The 21924-nt window shown below is 42.2% G+C and overlaps 1 protein-coding gene across 6 annotated transcripts in view; it reads left to right on the top strand.

The window, feature by feature from the left end:
• NRXN3 (neurexin 3) overlaps window positions 1–21924 on the top strand; it is a 1344948-nt gene that overhangs the window by 402550 nt on the left and 920474 nt on the right. For all 6 annotated transcript variants that reach the window (XM_058655329.1, XM_058655328.1, XM_058655327.1 and 3 more), the window contains exon 5: window positions 1776–2159. In XM_058655329.1, the coding sequence (XP_058511312.1) occupies window positions 1776–2159 (384 nt within the window). The remainder of the gene's footprint in view (window positions 1–1775; window positions 2160–21924) is intronic.

Raw genomic sequence — 21924 nt, 5'->3', positions numbered from 1 at the left:
CCTGCTTCTCCCCAAAGATGTCAGGTGTTAAAAATAGAGGACTTTTTAAAAATCCAGTGTATCTCTCACTTTCCCACTTGTCCTGCATTTACCTCTGTAGAATGCATTTTTCCAGTTCACCATTTCACTCTCAAAGTGGCGACAAAGGCTGAGGCTGGAGTAGGCTGAGGCTGGAGTAGGCTGAAGCCAGGCACTCCGCCTGTGCCTTCCTAGGGGATTTCAGATGCTCGAGTGCTTAGACCATGTTCGCAGCCTTCCCAGGTATATTAGCAGGGATCTGGATCAGAGTGGAGCAGCTGGGACTTGTTGGAAGTCTTTACCCAGTGAAGTGTGATGTATGATATGCCATTGCAACATTTAAAAGAAAAAGGAAGAAAGAAAGAAGGAAGAAGGAGGGTTGCTGAGAAAGGCAGGCAGGAAGGAGGATGGAATGGAAAGTATCACTATGTTCCTAAATCTGCATTTACAGAGAGAGGAGAGACAGAGAAAGATCTTCCATCCACTGTTTCCTCCCTAAGTGGCCGTAATGGCTACAGCTGAGCCAATACAAAGCCAGGAGCCAGGAATCTCCCACACAGGGTGCAGGCTCCCAAGGCTTTGGGCCATCCTGCACTGTTTTCCCAGGCCACAAGCAGAGAGCTGGCTGGAAAGTGGAGTAGTCAGTACATGAACTGGCACCCACATGGGATCCCAGCACATTCAAGGTGAGGATTTAGTCACTGAGCCATTGCGTTAGGTCCAGTTTGTTGTTTGTTTGTTTTCTAATTAAGTAGCAAGATTGGAAGGTGATATAAAAACTTTATGACTACTCAGTTGAAAAAGTGAGTGACAGGATTTGATAACTGTACTCAACAATCTCTCAGGGAGTAGCAGTCAATGTATGCTTGTCCAATGCAAGAAATAGTCAAGGGACAATTTATTCAAAGTACTACCCAGGTGGGCACTTAGGGTGGGATTGATGCCACTTGAGAGTTCACATGCCAACCCAGAGAGTTCCACTTTGGATCTCAGCTCTGCTTTCCATTTCAGCCCCCTGCTAATGTGCACCATTGGTGTAGCAGGGGATGGCTCAAGGACATGGGAGCTCTGGACCGCGTTGCATGCTCCTGACTCCTGCCTCACCCTGCTCTGACTGCGCTCTTCATTTGGAGAGTGAATCCTCAGATGGAATAGCTCTGTCTGCCTGTACCTCTCACATTCATTCTGGTGTGGTGCTCCTGCTTTCAAATAAAGTGAAAAGTAATACAATTTTAAAAAGAAATGCCAAGCTACCCGCTGACAAGGTTCAAAAGCTGAGCAGGAACTTCCATCTTTGGAGGCTATAGAGCCGTGATGATAACCCAGGCAAATGTTTCCAGAGCCCTTGTTCTGTCGCCGCCCTTTGGAAACACCTGACATCTATTATATCGTATAACCAACACACCAGGCTTCGAGTTCATTCAGTTCTCTAAAGCTAACAGTCCTTGTGGTACTGCTGGGAGACAAGCACAAACAGGGCTGTTAGAGAAATGATCAACTGGGAGGGGATGGACCACTGGGATTTTCCTGAGTCCTGTTGGAGGTTAGGTTGATTTAGCTGACAGAGACTGGAGTCAAAAAGCCCACAAGGTCCCTTCCACCATCCTGCAGCATTTCATTGCCCTGCTTACATCGTTCTACCCTGGCTAGGTAATTCTGCTTTAAGAACCCACCTGTTAGACTCTCTTCATTGGGTTGATCAGCCTCACCTGAGATGCTGAGTCTTCGGCTCATTCTGTGCTCCTCCCCCTACCCAGGTACCATATCCGTGAACAGCAGGCGCACTCCATTTACCGCCAGTGGGGAGAGTGAGATCCTGGACCTAGAAGGAGACATGTACCTAGGTGGTCTGCCCGAGAACCGAGCTGGCCTCATCCTCCCCACCGAACTCTGGACCGCCATGCTCAACTATGGCTACGTAGGCTGTATCCGTGACCTCTTCATCGACGGGCGCAGCAAGAATATCCGGCAACTGGCAGAAATGCAGAATGCTGCAGGCGTGAAGTCTTCCTGTTCACGGGTGAGCACCAAGCAGTGTGACAGCTACCCCTGCAAGAACAATGCGGTGTGCAAGGACGGCTGGAACCGCTTCATCTGCGACTGCACTGGCACCGGCTACTGGGGAAGAACCTGCGAAAGGGGTAAGCCATGGAGGGTGGCATGTTGGGTTCTGAGTGGAGGTGAGATAATGCAAGTCTATTTCTGGACAGCCCAGGCTGTTATGTGGGCTTGCTTTCTTCTGAATCAGGATTCTTGACCTCACCCATTTCTAGAGACTATCTCTTCTAGTTTGGAATTATTGGATATATTTGCCTAGGTTTGACCTGCTTTACGTAAAGGAAACTTTAACAGGAAATATTTACCGTGGTCACAGTTCATTTTATTTTTTCTATTTAGATGGGGGAATAACATACTTTGTGTTTGCCCAGAGGGCTAACCCGGCGGCTGTTTTCATTTATTCATTTAATACAGAATTTTTGAGTGGTTTCTATGTGGCTAGCTCTTAGGTCAGGGGTCAGGGGTCAGGAGGACAATGCTTAACAAACAACACAGAGCTATCACTGCATTTGTGGAGTGGGCTAAGGAAGATGTTAAACTATTAAATTACAAAATGAAAACAGAGTGAATTTTTAAAAGATTTATTTTTATTGGAAAGTCACATATACAGAGAGGAGGAGAGATGGAGAGGAAGATATTCTGTCCGTTGATTCACTCCCCAAGTGGCTGCAAGGGCCAGATCTAAGCTGATCCAAAGCCAGGAGTCTGGAGATTCTTTCAGGCCTGCCACACAGGTGCAAGGTCCCAAGGCTTTGGGCCATCTTCGACTGCTTTCCCAGACCACAAGCAGGGAGCTGGATGGGAAACAGGGCAGCCAGGATTAGAACAGTGCCCATATGGAATCCTGGCATGTGTAAGGCAAGGACTTCAGCCACTAGGGTACTGCACTGGGGCCCAATAGCATGAATTTTGCAAAAGGCAGTATGTTGGGTTAAGATCACGAATTTCTGGAGGAGACTAAATGAAAAAGCTGACCTTCCTTAAGATACTCAATTTGGTTGAGACTGATTTTCTCATTTGGAATATTGAGAAAATCAGGTGCCTGCCTCACCAGATGTCAGTGATGATTAAGCGAGCTAATAGAATCCTGCAATAGGGTAAGTGTTTAACATGTGTTAGTGATTGTTGGAGCGGTAACAATTTTCAGCAGCATCATTAAGGGGTAGGTATAGAGATATTTGCCAGACCCTTGTACATGAACTTAACATACTGGAAGATTGTGAGAAAGCTACTGCAAAAAGGAATCAAATGAATTCAGACTTGAAATACAACACATTAGCTTTGCAAAGAACTATGAAGACAGAAAACGCAGCAGTACTAAGGAACAATTGTGAGACCATGGCCGAGTTGACAAACTGACCAAAGTACAGAATAGGCTGCAGGTTTTGCTTCTTTCTGAACCATAAAGGACTGGGGAGGAAGAAGAATGTAGTAAGTGGCTGGAGGAGTGAAGGCTGACATTTCAGAGCAGGCCAGGGTGCTGGGTGGTAAGAGTACAAGTGCTAGCTTGCTTAGCACTTGTTACAAGTCAGCTTAGGCAAAAGCAAAGATCAAAGTTAACAAAGCGGCATCTTCACAGCAAGGCTGTTGCAGCCTGTAAGGTAGACTTGTACTGTTTCGGATCGTTTAACGCACAGTTATGCAGAATCAAGCTAGCTGTGAGCTGTTAGTCTCACTCATATATGTCAGGGAAATTTCCATGAGTTAGGTTTTTGTCGAGGGTATATCTTCAAGGGGTGTATCTTCAAGGCTCAGGGATTCTGCATCTCTAGTAGACATGGTTCCTGTCCTAAGAAGCTTCTCACTATTTAGAAGTGAGACATTTACATAAGAAGCGGTCACAAAAAAGAATAACACAAGCCAGTGACGTGGTCTCCATTGGTGGTGCAGAGTAGGGGGAGATTAAGATGGGGAAGGAGAAGCCATTGGAATCTCATCCCAATGGCCAGAAAGCATCCAAGTATCAGAAATGTTGGGATGGGAAGAGCTCCTGGACCAGCCACAGAACAGGGACTGGATGACACTAGCAAGATGTTTTCAATGCGTGTGGGTTTCTGCTTGTTTTGTTTTGTTTTTAGATTAACTTTGTTACTAGTTAAGGTATATATCAAGAGAACTGCAAAGCTCTATTACAGTCAAACCAGACACAGGATACTGGGTGATCTAGAGTAGGTGCTTCCTTGGATCCTAATGAATTTAAATTGACTTGCTGAATTTTCAAGGTAGCAACAATCAGAATATGAGCTATGATAAGGCAGCCACATGGAATAGAGATAGGCCACGTGGGGCTTGTCAGTGTGTCAGTTGTTTGGACTCCTTGCAAATAACTTCATTGGGTAATCTACCCTGGTGCTTGTTTGTGCAAATGGAAAGATTGTTTGACCTCAGATCTATTAAGCAGTTTTACGTGACCCAAGGTGTTCAAAATCTTCCTCTGTCTATGCAGGAAATCCTAAAAAACAAAGGTCACTTCATACATATCAGATTTTCCAAGGTCAATAACTTTGTGGTTGTTTGATACGAGGAGCAGTGACTATGAACAGCTCTGCAAGGTGTCTCTGAACTCACTTCTTCCAAGGACAAATCAATGGGAGTTAATGCAAAACCTGCCAAGTACAACCAAAGTCACTGCACCTTTCGCATTGTCACTCCTGACTAGTCATTAAAAGGCAGCTGATCGGGGACATATAAGGGACAATTATTCCTGGTACAGTGCAGCCAAGAGTCAGTCATCTATTCTGGCCAAATGAGAAGGAGCTTAGCAAATTGAAAACATTTGATCTATACATTGCTCAAATCCCTGACGGTTCAAGTGATTGTTTTGTTCTCCAATAGTTTTTTGCACCTGCATTGTTCCTGACACCATGTTCAGAATGCATTGGTGGAGTGTAAAAATGAAAGGACTCTACTTTGCTAGGAAAGAAAATAGAGCTTACCAGTGGCATTGTTGTTTTATTACTGAAACTGGTTTCTTTGTGGGATAGCTTCATTTTTCATGGATGGAACATACATTTATGGAGGATTTAGTATGCTTTAGGCACTATGCTTGGAGCTGGATATACAAAGACAGCAGACATAACCCCTTCTTTTAATCAAGGGTTGTATAGCTGTTCCTAGGACACAAAGAAGAATTCTGGAGACAATTAAGGTGTGATAGATGTTGTGGCAGATGTCTGTAGTGAAACAGAAGGATGAGCAGATAAGAATGTTAATTTCTAGCAGGGGAGTAATAGCAAGAGAAGAGGCTCCCATGTTTCTTAGATTTTCTTGAGCCTCTATTACTAACAAAACTGTGCCTATTCTCTTACTGTAGACATGTGTAAGAAAGATGAAATATTTTGCATCTTCTGTATACAGGATTAGGATCCCTTTTGTACTGAAGAAACCTACCCCACTGACCACAACAATGTCAGCTGGGTCATACCATCTCATTGCTAATCTTTATTATAGAAATATTAACTTGATGTGTTAAGTTAATCATTTTTGTCAAATATTATAGGCCTGAGACAACCCTGAAGGCTGAATGCCCCATGTATTCCAAACTATACTGCTGTAGGGCTTCAAAATGAATGGGTATATTGGTATTACCACAACAGGACTGATGATGTTAGAATAAGGCACATATATGTATATGTATATGTATATGTATATGTATATGTATATGTATATGTATATGTATATGTATATGTATAAACACAATTGATATTAAAAACTGACATGCAGAGGTCAGACGGGAGATCGAAACAGCCCAAGGTTCCAAGTGAAATGAACAGGAAGATTACTCAAAGGGACAACTCTGACCCAAGTTGACAAGAATAAGTGGATAAGTGAACTAGGGAAGAAGTAAGTACATGAAACTAGTATTGATTTGTGTGGGCGATTTTTAACCCTAGTAAATTGGATGACTTTCATTTAGACACTTACATCTGTCCTTGTATTCCCTGTAAAGATGGACAACTCTGAACCTTTACTCCGTAGCTTGATTTGATGTTGTCTTGATATTTTCTTCAGCGTAATCTAGTCTGAGAATATATCAATGCTGACACCCATCCCTACTGTTCAGCTCCAGCTACTTTGGTTTCCCATTCATAGTGATGTAGGATACAACTCTATGAACAAAAATAAAACACTTGTTTTCACTTCCTGATTCTCTCATCTGCGTACCTGGAATGTCTCCGTCTGCCAGAAGACTCTCTACCATCCTTTGAAGGTAACATTGGATGGATGAAACAGTCTAGCTTGATTTACTTGTGTCCTGGAGTTGTTCCTTCTTAAGATTAAATCACTTGACCTAGAATAGTATAGGCATCTTTTCTTTGCCACCATAGATAGGCAAATGAGTCTAGTTAAGCTGTTGAGAGTCAACTCTTACTAAGTGCTTGATTTACTTGTGGGGCATCCAGTTGATTTGAGGCTACTGAAGATTCCTATTTCCTGGATGTCCCTTTAAAAATGATGCTCACATTTATTTAGCATAGAAATAAATAGGGCACATCACAAGTCCATTCCTGTGACAAGAAGACCCCCCAGCCAAAAAAAACAAAAACAAAAAACTTTCGCCATACCAAAAAAAAAAAAAAAAAAGAAAAAAAAAAAAACCACGCCTTAGAAGCAGGGTGAGCTTATGCTTAACAACATAAATTTTGGAGTGAGATGTTGAGTTCTGTGCCAGTCCTGTCGTGTTAGATGATGCACAACAAGTTATTTAAATATCCTTTGTATCAGTTTATTTGCTGTAAAAATGGTAAAACTAATAGTGAAGTTCTCTTGATTGCAACCTACTCTACCTAACAGAGTCAGTAAAGTAGGTTGACTGAATAACTACCTGAAAGCTTTCAGTGGAATGATCTCACCCCTTCAAAAGGGAGGCAGAGCTGTTCCAAGACTCCGAGTGCTGCAGTCGGGGAGGTGCATTTCCACTAACCTCCAGGTTCTCCTTTCTATTCAAGTTTTACATTTGACAAAAAAGAGAACCGGATCAATCTTGTTTGGTTCATCTATGTATCCTCTGCCAGTCACCTCTCATCAAGTGGACAGAGATCAACTGCCCTGCTTGGGTAATTTCTTGAGAGGAGACATTTGTGAGCCAGTTTCACACCCACATTGCCTGAGGTTGCCAAGGGTTTGTTAAGCATCCTAGTTGTTCAAGACCATGACTGTTGTCTGGTGTACGTAGTGGTACTCTGCCTGTTGGAGGTGCTTTTTGGTAACCTTCATAAGCTACAGCATCTGCCATCCTCATCCCCACTACAACTCTGCTTTAGAACATCCTGGACCTTTCCTCCTTCCAGGTACATGTCTTGTGTGTTAAAAGTCATTGCTCATGAGGTCAGGTGGAGGTCAGCTGCTCAGATTCTTAATTGGAAAGAGTTGAGAGGGCTGAAACTCAGGTGCTATTGGACAGCTTAGATCCTTTTCTGGTTTAAATGGGGCCTTAGAGTTTGTGTGTGTTTAAAATTTGAATTCTCCCTGAATGCTTTCCTTAATTCTCACACTCTGCTTGTCTTAAGGCATGGCATAGCAGCTTTGTCTCCAGCAATGGGGCATCAGCACGGGTGGAGACTTTCCGGGGATTCTTTAAGGCTTTAAGCCTCTGCAGTTGGGGAACAAATGGCACCTGTAAAGAATTGCATATTTATTAAGTAATGTTTGGAAAATAGCAAAAATTAGCAGGGGAAAATCGCACAGTGCTCAAACTACAATGATTATCCATTTGCTATTGGACTGATTGTGACCCAGTCATGCTTGCAAATAGAGCTTCAATCATGCTACGGGAAGGGGCATGCGCCGCTTTTTTTTTTTTTTTTTTTTTGGTAAACTTAAGTGAACCAATTTTATGTATTTCATGGTACAGATTTAGAAGCATAGTGATATTTTCCCCTGCCCTCCTTCCTGTCCACATTCCTTAACCTTCTCCTCTTTCCTCCTTTCTTTTTTGAAATTTTCATAATGGCATACTTTCATTTCACTTCTCTATCGTGGGCTTAATACTCCATTAGGTAATGATTTCAACACATAGAAAACAGAAAAAATAAACCTATTCCTCAAGAGTATACACAAAGGGTATAAACAATAAATCTCAAAATGTCAATCCAGCTCAGATTTTTTTTTCTGCAATCTGTATTACCACAGACCAAGGAAAACACAGTATTAGTTGGGCTTGTTCTACTTGCTTTTTCTATTGAACAGTGTATTGCAATCTGCAATTTCCCTGCTGTGAATGTGGGAGTGTGTTTAAAATGTAACTGAACCATATCTTTAGCACTTCAGGTCATGAGTGCCCTGACTCTTAAGGCCAGATTTTGTAACAGATGCTCAGGCATGTGAAACGATTTCATATTTTTCCATCCTGTCCATTTTTACTTGATCACTCATGCTGTTGATATAAGAAAATGTCTGTTGGGTCATGATCATGGAAACCTGAATGCTCTAGGAAATATTAATTTGCAGAATCAAGGAAACACTATGGAAAGGACAAATCTGTCCTCAGAGGCCCCCAGGATGTCATCTGTCTGGCTTACCCACGTGCTGAAACAGAGGATGCACATACCTGGAGTTCACTCTAAAAATTCCTGTTCTAACAGGAAAGAGAGTAGACAGCAGCCAGTTCCCCTTCATGCTCAAGAACTCCCCACTGAAAGCCTCTCTTGTTGCTAATTGTGTGCCCCAATGACACAAGTAGTCTCTGCTTAGAAAAGGTGAAAAATACCACTTTTGGGAAAGGTTGGAGTATGCTATTTGGTGTCACTCATGTGTCACACGGAAGCCATGATTTCATTAGAATGGCTAGGTTTATGTGAGCAACATGAAATACCATTGTGTAGCTGGGTCCATTTGCTGGGGTCTGCTTAGGCCCACTGGGGAAGAACAAAAGCTCTGGTTTCCTAGGCCAAATAGAATAATACTGGTTGTTTTGCTGATTCCAGTGCCATTGAGAAGAATCTGCCTTTGCCAGTACTGTATCCCTGGGAGACATACTAGTACTTTTTTCAGATGTGTGCCCTTGAGGCAGTTACTTGGATCTCTTGGCCTCTCAGTTCTACAAGAATGAAATGAGTCAATTGAATTTCCTAGTCTCATAGGGCCTTTTCAGCTCCAAAACATGGTGATTCTCAAATGTCATCAACTTGGCAATGCCTACCCTTCCCCTTAGAGGGATGAAGGTGAGTGAAGGGCAGTACAAAAACACAGAATCTGAAGAACCTCTTAGGTCAGGACATGGGGCTTAATTGTATCAGCACTACAATATGAAGCATTCACCTCTGATGACAGATTTGATTTACTGAGTATACTGTGTCTCATGGTACATTAAGTTTCAATTGGTGAACTAATGAACAGCACCTTTGATTTCTTAAAAGCATTGAAAGACTGTCTCATTTTGGTCTATTTATCCAGTTTATGTAGATAATATATATATATATATATATATATGAAAGAGACTTTGTAAGAAATACACAATTTATCAATATTATCATAGTGTCCCCATTATTTTTGTTTGTGGTTGACTAAGTCATTTAAATGTGACAAGCACAGAAGTACTCAAATTCAGCTTCTCTCTTCTAATTCTGCAAGTTTTCTTGTCCACATGGATGAAGGATTGTGACCCCAGGAAAGTGTCTCTAGACGTGAGCCAGAATGATACAGAAAAATGGATTTTAGTTATTCTGGAACCTTGAGGCTCAGGGTCCTAGGAAGATTTGTGAACGCTGGGAACTTCAGGGTCAGCATTTTGGTGCAGTATGTGATGACTGCCTATGAGCCACAGCACACCTGCAGTTGGCCGTGACACTGTCAGACGCAGGACATGATGGCCATTGACATTGTGCCTGTGCACCGTTAGGACGGCATTAGCCAGAAGTGCCTTAACTGCTGATAGACACGTGTCCATTATAAGACAATAAACTCAGATGCTGATAAATTATGAGAAACAAGTTCTTGCAAACGTAATGCATGGCAGTTGTGTAGCCTTTTCTAGTGGTTCTGGTTTCATGTTCCTTTTCCAGGCAGATGAATCTTTGTTTGCTCTAGTTAAGATTAATGGGAAAGAAGAGTGAAGTAATGAACCCTCCTCAGTCTACTCTGGATATTATTATCCTTGTTTCCTACTTGAAGAAATGAAGAGTTGGTTCCCTCCAAAGTACCTACTGATGCTACTTGCAGGGACTTTGAGTATGTAGGGGCATTGGTGGTATTGATCTTCATAAACATGTCATTCTATTGTGATATCTAAAGAACATGGGACGTATATGCAGGGAGAAACATCATAGAAGGCATCACAGATGAGGATTGGCGAATGGGAAGAGATGTTGAAGGTTGAAGAAATGGGTAGGTAGAAGTATTGAGAGTTGCTTCCTAAGGATGGAATGTGTGACTTGGATTTTAGGAAATGTTTTAGAAGTTGTAGCTACAGTCAGCAGAGAAACACTGTGTTTGCTCTCCCAAAGGTTTGTGCCTTTTCTTTAGGAAGTGTGCCATTCTTAGCAAAAGGACAGTCAGGTCAGAGCACTGTGATAGAAAACAGGTTAGGTGTCAGAGAAGATCAGTAACTTAGCCCGCATTCACTTAGTTGGCATTAGCACTAACTCGGGAAGGAGAGCTGAGTGCTGACTTGAGCAGACACAAGAGATGTTACATTGTGGGAACACATCTAATGAACGTATAGAGGGTAGTGTTGGTAGGATTTACAAAGAATTGGTCAGAGCTGGATGAGAACAAGTCTTTGTCCTTTTCTTTGATGTACCTTTCAACTATTTTGAATTTGTGGGGGAATTCTTGGTAAGTGATGAAGGGTGAAGTCACCATCAAAGAGGTGCAGCCTGGAGTCCAACCTATACCTGCTTTGATTTTGCCCTGACTTGGTGTTCTGTCTCTCTGGACTTCAGTTCCCACATTTCTCACTGAGATGATTGATAGTGGCTGTTATGCTCTCGTTGAAGTTGTGTTACAGAGTCAAGGTGTGTAATGTACACATATAAACAACATTCCCCTCTCTGAATCCAGAATTCAGTTACTCAGGCACAAAGAACTTCTCTGCCTGGTGCTTTATTCTACATTCTTGTGTAATTCACACACACACACACACTCGTAGATAGATATGTATGTGTTGTATGTGTATTTCAAGGAGTGGATTTGGTTAAAAATTTTTAAAAATATTTTTATTTCAAAGGCACATTTATATAGAGAGAAGGGAGAACAAGTCTTCCATCCACGGGTACATTCCCCAAATGACCACACTGGCTAGAGATGAGCTGATCTAAAGCTAGGAACCAGAAGCTTCTTCCCAGCCTACCACGTGGGTGGAGGGGCCCAAGTCCTTGGGCCATCCTTCACTGCTCTGTCAGGCCATAAGCAGAGAGCTGGAGAGGAAATGGAGCAGCAGGGACTTGAACTGTGTCCATATGGAATGCTGGCATTTGTAAGCAGAGGATTAGTTTGCTGCACCACTGCGCCAGCCCCAAGATTAGAATTTTAATGTGCAAGATTGTACTATAAGAGAGCATTCCAATACATGTTTTTCTTCATACTTCAAATGCTTCGAGTTTTGAATGAAGACATTCAGTTGGCTTAGTTACGATGCCTACAACTCCTATCAGAATACCTGGATTTGGTATCTGCCTCAGACACCTAACTCCATTGTTCTGCTAATGCATACCTAGGAAGAATTCAGTTGATGGTTCAAGTAGTTCAGTCCCTGCTACTGACGTGGAAGACCCACATTGAGTTTCTGGCTCTTGACTTCAGCTCTGGCCCAACTTGACCTGTTACAAACTTTGGGAGAAGGGAACCACCAGATTGAAGCTGTATATTCACATCTTTCTCTCCCTACCCCGCTCCCTGGGCCTTTGATCCCTTCTTCCCTCCCAAATAAAGAGAAGCATACAAGTGCGCTATAATCTAATATCTTGAAAAATTATGTTAGAATGGTCTGCAAGTTTGATTATCTCGAATGAGTTTTGGCAAACGTTTAGAGGAAAAATAGGTTGTAGTTTGTTTCTCTTGTATTTGTAGAAGTGATAGATTTGAGATTAAACTAAAATGCTGTTTCCTTAGAGATAACAAAATCGTATTTTGAATGCCTCCTCCTCCTAATCTTTCATTTGTGCTTTACAGCAGTGGCGCCGAATGCTGAGTGTTGTGTGTGAGTGTGTGTGCGCACGCGCGTGCACGCATGCACACACGTGCCTAGAGGGCATGTCTGCAGTCTTCCTTCATTTTTTTGACATATTTTCTTGTTTATAGATTGTTTTCATACAATCTAGGATTGTTAAAGTGAAAAAGCGAAAGACATGCACTAGTCTTGATTAGAAAAATCTAGACTAAAATCTAAAATTGGATTGACCCAAAGAAAACTAGGCAAACTGTCAAAAGTCATAGAAATATTTATCTCAGAATTAAGGATGTGATTTATCTACCAGCATCACACCCATCTCCAATGTTAGGTGGGGAAATTGAAGCTTGTAGGGAGGAAATGAACAATCCAGTATCTGAGTATATTGGGTTTTTTTGGTTTTTTTATTAATTATTAGGCATTATGTGACAGTTTCATAGGCTCTGGGAATCCCCCCACCACTCCCCATGCCCCTCCCCCCTGGTGGATTCCTCCACCTTGATGCAGTATTACAGTTCAAATTCAATCAAGATTGTTTCCTTGAAAACGTATACCAAGCATAGAGTCCAGCTATTTATTGTCCAGATGGGTTGAACATTTTCTTGGGGAGACCATTTCTGGTCCGAAGTTAGAGCTGATAGAATATCATCCCAGTCAATTAAGAGTACCAATATAACATCAACAGCAATTTGCAACATTATGGAATTGACATGGTTTTGAGTAACCAGTATGTTTAAAAAAAAAAAAGCAAGTTTTTTTTTAAAAAAAAAACACTTTTATTTGCTTAAAAACATAAGACTTCTTGTACAATAAAGCATAAGCATTTTTCATCTACAAAGTCAGTATATCTTCTTCATGGAACACTCAGGAAGAAAGGAAAAACACACACATGGCAAAGTAGTCACAGATTACCCCTAAAATAATTAAGTCTTAAAAAAGCAAGTTCTTAACCACAACCTATGATTAGCTCATTGACATTTCCATTTTAGTTTATATACAGGACCGGCTGCTATATACCTTAAAATGGCTATAAGGTACCATTCAGCTGTCTCGTGTCTATTTCATTTTAGTATTTAGCCATTTGTTGTGTTGAAGTATAATTTTGCTGATCTTGGCAGATTTTAGGATAATCTAGACTGGCTTGTAACTCTAACAAGACATTTGTCAACAATTAAGGTGCAGAACATTTTTATTTGCGGTGGGGGGGGGGGGTGTGCAGGAAAATCCTCAACACCATGGTGAGGAGTGACTAATCTTTGTGTCCCACCCAGCGAGGCATGAGCCAATCCACGCCAGCTCTTTCCTGTCAGATTCCAAGCTCTACTTTTTGTTGTTTGTCTATTTTAGGTTTTTTTAGTTTGTATGATTGATTGTTTGCTATGAGGGGTTTTTGAAGCTATCCCGATGGTCATTGCAAGGGAGGGCGGGGATCCAGAGGTGGAGCCAGGCTCGGACCAGAGAAAGCTCTCCTCCCTGGTCCCGAAGGACGTTTATTGTTCTTCTGTGTCTGCTGACCGCTCAGGGCTTCTGGTTGTCTTTCCGATGACGTTGGTTTCTGCACGGTAGTGTTTGGACTTCTTCCATCCCCTACGGAAGCTCCGGTTGGGGGTGGGTGACCTCAGAGTACTCGGCCTCCGAGGGCATCCAATTCCCTGTGGCCTCCTTGGCAGTTGGGATATAGTTCTTGTTGCTCGTATGAATAGTTTGTGGTGAAGGTCTGGGAGTCTTCATGGTTGGGATCCAAGCTTCCTCCTTAACACCTGCTCCACTCTGGAGTGCCCGCCTGCTCCACGCACATGACCTCCTGTTAAGAGGTTGTCAGGATCGCACCCGATTCCCCCCTCATGCATTGGTATAGTAGTTTTACTATTGTTTAGTGCCGCTTTGAGTCTGTTGTCTATGAATTACCAGATTTGATCTTGATAGGCTATATCTGTATACTGTAATATTAGTGCAATCTCTAACAACCTGTATCCAATGCAATAAGATGATGCGATACAATCTATAAACCAACAATTAATGTCAGAATACTTAAGATCTACATCAAAAAACTGTAAAACCTACTATACCCTCAATGCGCTATGTTAATCTGTAATGGGGAGGGAATGCAGAGAAGTCTTTCAGGACCATAAAAAGACTGAGTATATTGTTAACCTGCATGTTTGTGTCTCTATGATCTATTAGGCCTCAAAATCATCGCATTATAGCACAGGCTTTCAATTCTTCCAGTGCTTTATCCTGCCAGTGGATTTTATTGGAAATATTGACAGTTGAAATAGAAAGAAATATGAAGAGGAGAGTAGCTTGCATTTCTTCTCATTCTCCTTCCTCACTGGCCCCATCTCACTTGAATGCTAAGTATAGCCATTCCAGTGGGAGGATTTTGGAGTGACAAGTGCATGGCTCCAGAAAGGTCCCCCTCTGAGAGCTACTGGATGGCTGTTGCCCTGGCCAGGAGATGCAGTCTTTCTCAGAGAAGATCATTTCATGCTCCTTAGCATGTTTAACCTTTACAGAAAGCCATTCTCATCAAAAAGAAAGACTCCAGCAGAGACATCTAAAGGACCAGTAAATCAGGAATCTTAGAAAATACAGGCGATGAGCACGCTCCTTGGTTCTTCGTTACTTCAGGGGAAAAAAGCCCTGTACCTTTCAGATTTTAATCTTCTCCACAGGCCCCTAGTCTAAAACTTGCTGTGGTGGCCCAGTGGCCTGCTGCTATTTAAATATCATTTCTATACAGTTGCCCAGAGCAACACACTGTCATCAGCTAAGGTTGACTCATTCTTTATCTCCATCAGCAAAGTTGTAAAGGAAAGATAACTACTCTTATGTTTGTTTACTTTAATTCTTCCCACTACTGAAGACTTTCTGAGTCTGGACATAGTGGCTGATTCTACATGTCAATAGACCTGTGATAATAGGCTATTGCTAAGAGAAACCTCACCTCTAGCCAGCTGTCTCTATTGCCCTTGCTAATTGCTTTAGACAGTAACAAAGCTTGTTTTTTGTAACACAATATCTCCAGCTAGTATTAGACAGATCCTAATCCTTTGGAAATCCACAAAATCAAGCCTATGTTGAGTATAGTGGTAAGAGGGGAAAATTGGCCAAAAGCCATCTGACCTGAAGAGATGATTAAACTGTATACTAGAGTTGGGAAAGGAATGAACTTGTAAAATTTGTTTATTTTATTTGAGAACCAGAGTTAGAGAGAGGGAGACACAGAGAGAGCTTCACTCTCCACATGGCCTTGATGGCCAGAGCTGAGCTGGTCTGAAGCCAGGAGCCAGGAGCTTCCTCTGGAGTCTCCCTTGTGGGTTCAGGCTGTCAAGGTTTGGGCCATCCTCTGCTGCTTTCCCAGGCCTCAAGTAGGGAGTTGGATGGGAAATAGAGAAGCTGGGACATGAACCTATTCCCAAATGGGAATGCGGTGCTTGAAAGTGAAGGATTAGGCATTTGAGCCATGGTGCTGGGCCCCATCTTGGGTTTTTAAGGGTTTTTGGGCCCCTCAATGTGTTGCTTGTGGGTGGATACCTACAAAGATCTTCCCCACAGGTGGAGCCCAATCATTTAGGAAATGGCTGGGCAATTCCTGTGCTTCCCACTTGAAAGTGTTATTTCCCTGATCACCTGGTGAGGGACAAAGAGCCATCACTTTACCAACGTTGGGTCCTTCCACCCAGGTATCCTAAGAACTTGAACCATTTTCCTTTGCTTCCTCAGTTGTAGTAGCAAGGAGCTGGATCAGAAGTGGGGCAACTGGCACACAAGCTGGCACTCAGATATGGAATACGGCTTTACAGGTGGCAGCATAATTCTCTGTGCCAAAATGCCTCCACTTCCCCTTGTATTCCACTCCACCATTCCTATTCTTTTTACTACAGTTATGTTTCTGAAGACCTTGATGAAATAATTAAATGAATGTTGATGTAAGTAGAACTATTTTTCTGTTTTCTTAAAACACTATTCAATAAACCAGTCTCTAGATTATTGCTTGGTTAACCATGTTTACACTCATGGGATGTCCCATAAAGAATGGTGATCAATGGGTTATCACCAACATTGTAGGTGGTCACTTGCCACTTAAAAATATGAACATTGATTGCTAAATTATAAAAATTTGTTCTCTAAGGAAAATTTGGAATATGCAATTACCAATTCAACTTTTTATTTAGCCAGATGAATATAGCACCTATTTCATGACCGACAAGAATAACCTTAGGCCTGATTATAATAGCAACAGTAATGATCATTATTAACATGTTGGTATAATTTGTTTCATTCCCTTGGGCAATGCAGTATATATAAAGATATAATTTGATGCTATTTAAAAGTAATTCTATAGCTTCTTTTCTCATTGTTTGTAAAAATTACCTCACAATTGTATAATTGTATCATAATTCCAATTTATCTTTGTATGACTTTGTCATAAATCGTAAGAAGGATCTTTAAAGAGATGATCTTGATGACTTGATCGTGGCTGTATTTGCCAGCTGTTTTCTTGGTAATGTTGTCAACCAGTCACCCCCGAACTGGGTGGTTTATTACAAGCAGTATTTAAGTTTTATACTCTTGTATCTGAGGATCAGTTAAAGTGATTCTGTCCCAAGCTGTGAAATTGCTGGACACAGATGCAAGTTTCTAATTAATCAAATCTGCTCCATGGTCTCTGCATTCTCCTTGTACTGGAAGTTATGCCAGGAATATTTTTCTATCAGTAGATAAGAATGAAGTAATAAGTAGTAATGCATGTATTTCTTCCTGTAACATCACTCTGCATCTTGTACATTGTCACATCTGTCTGCATTGCCTTGGTCAGGGAAAGTCTTAAAGCACTTGATAGTACTAGCTCTCTAGTGGAACGTAATGTAAAGCCATGTGCACCAAGTGTGATTGTGTTATTAAAAATATAGGTTACCTAAACAACTGTGAAAATGACTGAATCTGTTGAAATAGACTATCTGGTTTATAATTATCACTGATAACCACAGGTTGATCCAAGACTAGTTATTGCTCCTTTCCATCAACTTCTCCGGCGTCTCCATATTGGCCCATGCAGGGAACATTTTGCCAAAGACACTGGCCTTGGAGGACTGCAGGCCTTTTTCCAGTGTCTCATGGTACACTTCGTGGTTATAATAACTGTATGTATTCCTACTGACACTCGATCATTCTTCACACTTGACTTTTAGACCAGATGTAAGTAGTTTAGCTCTGTTTTTTAGTATGCAGAATACTTATGGCCACTATTTTAGAAGGGCTTTTGAGGAGAGGAAGCCAAAGATCTCATGTATTAATTCCAGAAGATCATCAGCTTTGGATTCCAAGATGATGAGAGAAAAATACTAATACCTGCACTGGGCCTTGCTCTGTAAAATACAATGGAGAGTGGACATTAGAATGGTGTTACCCAGACTTGGATTCTATAGAAGCAATAGGGTATCATTGAATTCAGTTGTTTTTTTTTTTTTTTTTTTTAGCGTACTGAGAACTATTCTTACAGACTATACTGACTGACTCTTCAAGTCTGAGGTTCTTTTCCCACTTTAAAAAAGTTTTGTCAGAGCCTTGAAGATTGATTACTTCTTAGGGTTCCTGTAGCCAAGATTTATTTTTTTCAGTTATGTTTTGTTCTCTCTAAAAATCAGTTTGTATTTGAGACAGAGAAAGAAACAGAAAACATGCCCGTTCCCATCTGCTGATGCAATCTCAAAATGCCTGCAACAGCTGGGACTGGAGTGGAGCCAATGCCAGTAGATAGGAAAGCAGTCCAGGTCCCCCATGTGGGTCACAGGAATCCGGTTACTACAAGGTCTCTCCCACCCACCATGGCTGTTGGCATCAGAAGCCAGAGTCAGATATCCAGTCCAGATGCTCTGATGTAGGATAGTCATCGTAACAGCTGGCTTCACGCTAGGTTGGGCACCCACCCCACTACTCTATTCTTAACATCTGGGAAATGGGATATCTACCGATGAGTGTTTTGATTTTTTTCTTAACCTAAAACTCTGCTTTTAGTTGATACCTGTTTTTCAACATACATACTCTTAATTTGCACATTAGATACATGTTCTAAGGTGGCTAAATCATGCTTACTCTACTATTTCCTGCCTAGTGCCTAGCAGATAGAATGTGTTACAAAGCCAGTGATGTTGATAGGGTCAAGGCATGGGTATCCTCCATCTTTTCATTTGTATCAGTCTTTAGATGAAAATATATACACATATATATATATTATCCATATGTTTTCCCTTTCATTCAGATCTCATCTTGTTCTATAACACAAGTTATGATGCTTGCAATCAAAGTTTTCCACAAGAACACCAAGGTTATGTGTTCATTGCAAAGGTTATTTTCTATGAAGGGAAAGCATTATCCCATCTAAGCATAACTTGCTAATGTCAGGGGTCAGTGCTGGGAGAGCCCGTTTAGAGTGGTTGGTGGTAACAGAGACTAAGCCGTTTGGGTTTCAGAACTTGTGTTTTCTACACACAATAAAGACACCCAAGCATCTTCTTCTGAAAGCTTTTAGATGTCATTTTAAAGTAGGTTCTAAATGGTTCTTGGAGTTTGTGGTTCACATCATCCTGCTTGGCTCAGTCATGCAGGGGTTCAGGATATAGCTGAAGACAACTGTGGCTGAGAGGATGTAGGCTTTTGAGGTAGGTGGAGTTGAGTTGGAAACCCAGGTCTGTCATTTACTAGCTGTAGTATTTAGGTCAAATCACCTAAGTTATCTGGACCTTAATTTTATTCTTGAGGATGGATTAATACCTGTCTCATTTGATTCTTGCAGGTATTGGAGTAGATGTGATACCAGCATCTACCATTTCGTTGAGTGTATGCTATATGTTAGGCCCTGTGCAGAGTGCATCACCAACATTATCACGTTTGCATTTGTCACAATCCAGTCCGGTGCATGGTAACATTGCTCTCGCATTAAGATCTGTAAGAAGCCTTTATGCATCTAATGAAAATGCTTACTATTCACACATTTATTTCTCACTTATTAAGTACCTATTTTCCAGGCATCCTATAAGCACTTGGGATATACAGAATAAACTGGACAAAGCTATTTATGGCATGGAGCTTACAATCTTAAGCAAAGTAATAGAAAATAAGCATCTTTAATTTTTTGGATCGTATTTATTGTATTTGAAAGGCAGAGACAGAAAGAGATCGAGAGAGATCCTCATCTACTACTTTACTCCCCCCAAATTTCTCAACAACTAGGATTGAGCCAGACTGGAGCCAGCAGCCAGAAGCTTCTGCTTAGGTCTCCCACATGGGCGCAGGGGCCAAGAGATGTGATCCATCCTCCACTGTTTTTCTGGGTACCATATCAGGGGGATGGATCAGAATTGGAGCAGCCTGATCTTGAAGCAGTGCCCACAGGGGATGTCGGCTCTGCAGATGCTTCTGCAGTCGGCTGCAGCACAGGGTTGGCCCCAGCAGAATTCATTTAAGAATAGCTTGACAGATACATGCCCTGCAGATATGAAAGTTTGAGAGTAATACCTTGTAGTGTAAGAGGAGGTTGATCGAACACAGGTTTCATTATTTTGAAAAAGAATGCCAGGTGGTCCTCAGGCACAATTCAATTTACTTGGTTTTCAGTAAAATTCAGCAGTTGCTGTATCCTTCCATTGCATCCTTTCTGCTTTCTATCCTTCATGCATTGAACAGCTCAGATATTGACTGTTTCTGCTGATGTAAAGAGGAATATTTTGCTATTCTGCCTGCCGTATATATTCCAAATCCACAATTTGCTGCACAGAGGATCAAGACACACAGGAATTAATGGTAAGATGGTCCATTCCATCTAGCTGCTCTGCTTGGCCAATGTGGTTTGGGGTCCAGAAGCTGAACTGTCTACCTGATGCTCAGGAGGTCACATGCAGTTCCCGAAGATAGCACAGGAGCTCCTGATCGACTGGAGACTAGAGTTCCTTCGCCTGCACCCCTGGGATGAGCCCTAAAAATCTACTCAACACATTAATGGGCCTCTGTGCAAGGTTTCTCCAGATCTGAATGCTGAGTGTCAAATCAGGTCTACAGCCATCCTATCCTGAATGTGTCTGATCTCTTGAATGCCGAGTGTACTCACTCATGCGGTATAGACGAGCTTGTGGCATGCAGGTGCAGCTGCACCAGGGAGGTGGCCCTGCCAGGTATGCCCCTCCTTAACCCCAGGTGAGAGGAGTGCAGTTGTTGAGCAGGAAGCAGCAGCAGAAGAGGGCAGGAATGGGAACATTTTCAAATTAATTTCAGAAATCCAGTCTTAGCTATAAACGACAGCTGTGGATTTAATCACTGAGATTCTTTCCATTCAAGAACAGCATGTGTCTCCTGAGGAAGAGGACATTATGAAGCAGTTAAGTCATTCAAAGCTGCTTATGGGTTGCAAGGAAGTCTGCAGGGAAAGCAGAGAATGGATCATGTGTGGCAAGCACCTGGGTGTAACCGGCACTCCCCACCTGTCACCATCACACACACACACACACACACACACCCCCACACACACACCCAAGGACTTTGCTTAAGTCTGTCCCCAAGGGGGCTGGGAGGCAGTATCTGTATCAAGGAAGCTAATGGAGCCAAGAAATGCAATGCTTCAGCATTGGTCTAAAGAAGCTAATGGGCTTCTTGCTGTTTAAGGATTGTGGATTCAGAAGGGAAGTGTCCTTTCCATCTGCCGTCAGCACCACAGCAGTGACACCAGTAACAGCAATGCAATGACAACAAAGCCCCAGGCAGGAAGAGCTGATATTCATGTAACATTTCCAGATTCTCTATACATTCATGCATTCATACACTCGCTCTTTACTGAGCTTCTGCTGTGTACCATGTGTTGTGCCGGGTGCTATGAAAGACATAGTCTTTACTCTTAGGGAGCTGGTGGTTAAATGGCAAAGATTAAACTGGAGCATCTGATGAACCCAGATCAGTTCCCAGAAACATCAGCTTACCTGTCAGAAGATTGAACATCTCCTCTTTCCTAGCCTGGGTGGTGGATATCAGCTTTTATGAAAATTCAACTCCTTTCTTCTCCCAGTGTCTGCTCTTGGAAGTGGTTTCTGTCCTTGGCTTTCTTGTGGGTGTTGCTACCCACCTTGGGCAGAGAAACATGGAATAGTGCCTGGTAAGGGCTCTCTTGCGTCCTTGGACATCTGACCTTTTTTTTTTCATTTTATTTGTTGGCCTGTCCTAATTCTGGGAAACATATACAGGGCTCCAAGAACTGCCCCTTGCCTTGCTCTTCCTCCTCCGGTGTGCTTGTCTCCTTCTTTGGCTTTCTCTATTTCAACTTTATTTTTTTCATTTTAACATTATGGGTGGGTACTTAAACCAGAGCTAGAAGCAAACATGCATCTATCAGGAGAAAAACAGGAAGGCAGAAGGAGCAAGGAGCTGTGGGCAAAGCAAAACGTCAGGTGGAAACAGCATTGCCTAGGTGGTGCTCATGGGGCTAATGGGCCTGCAGAAGCAACAAGAACATTGCAGTCCTAATGCGAAGGCCCTGTCAGCTGTGAATGCAGATTAGAAGGAAGAGATGTGAAGCACAGCAGTCCCTGGATGCACTTGTTAGGCCTTTGCAGTCCTTGCAGAGCCCACTGCTGCTCGCCAAGCCTCCGTCTTCCTCCCCAGGCCCCTTCTCGGTCATCAGTTCTTCATCACCAGTTTTCACCTCTGCAATTCAAGTCTAGATCAGAACAACAAGCATTGTTCCTTTTTGT

Source organism: Ochotona princeps, chromosome 26 (assembly GCF_030435755.1).
Source record: "Ochotona princeps isolate mOchPri1 chromosome 26, mOchPri1.hap1, whole genome shotgun sequence".
In the NCBI taxonomy this organism is placed as follows: domain Eukaryota; kingdom Metazoa; phylum Chordata; class Mammalia; order Lagomorpha; family Ochotonidae; genus Ochotona; species Ochotona princeps.
Note: the sequence above shows the minus strand (reverse complement) of the source record. Positions and strands in the feature narration are given on the sequence as shown.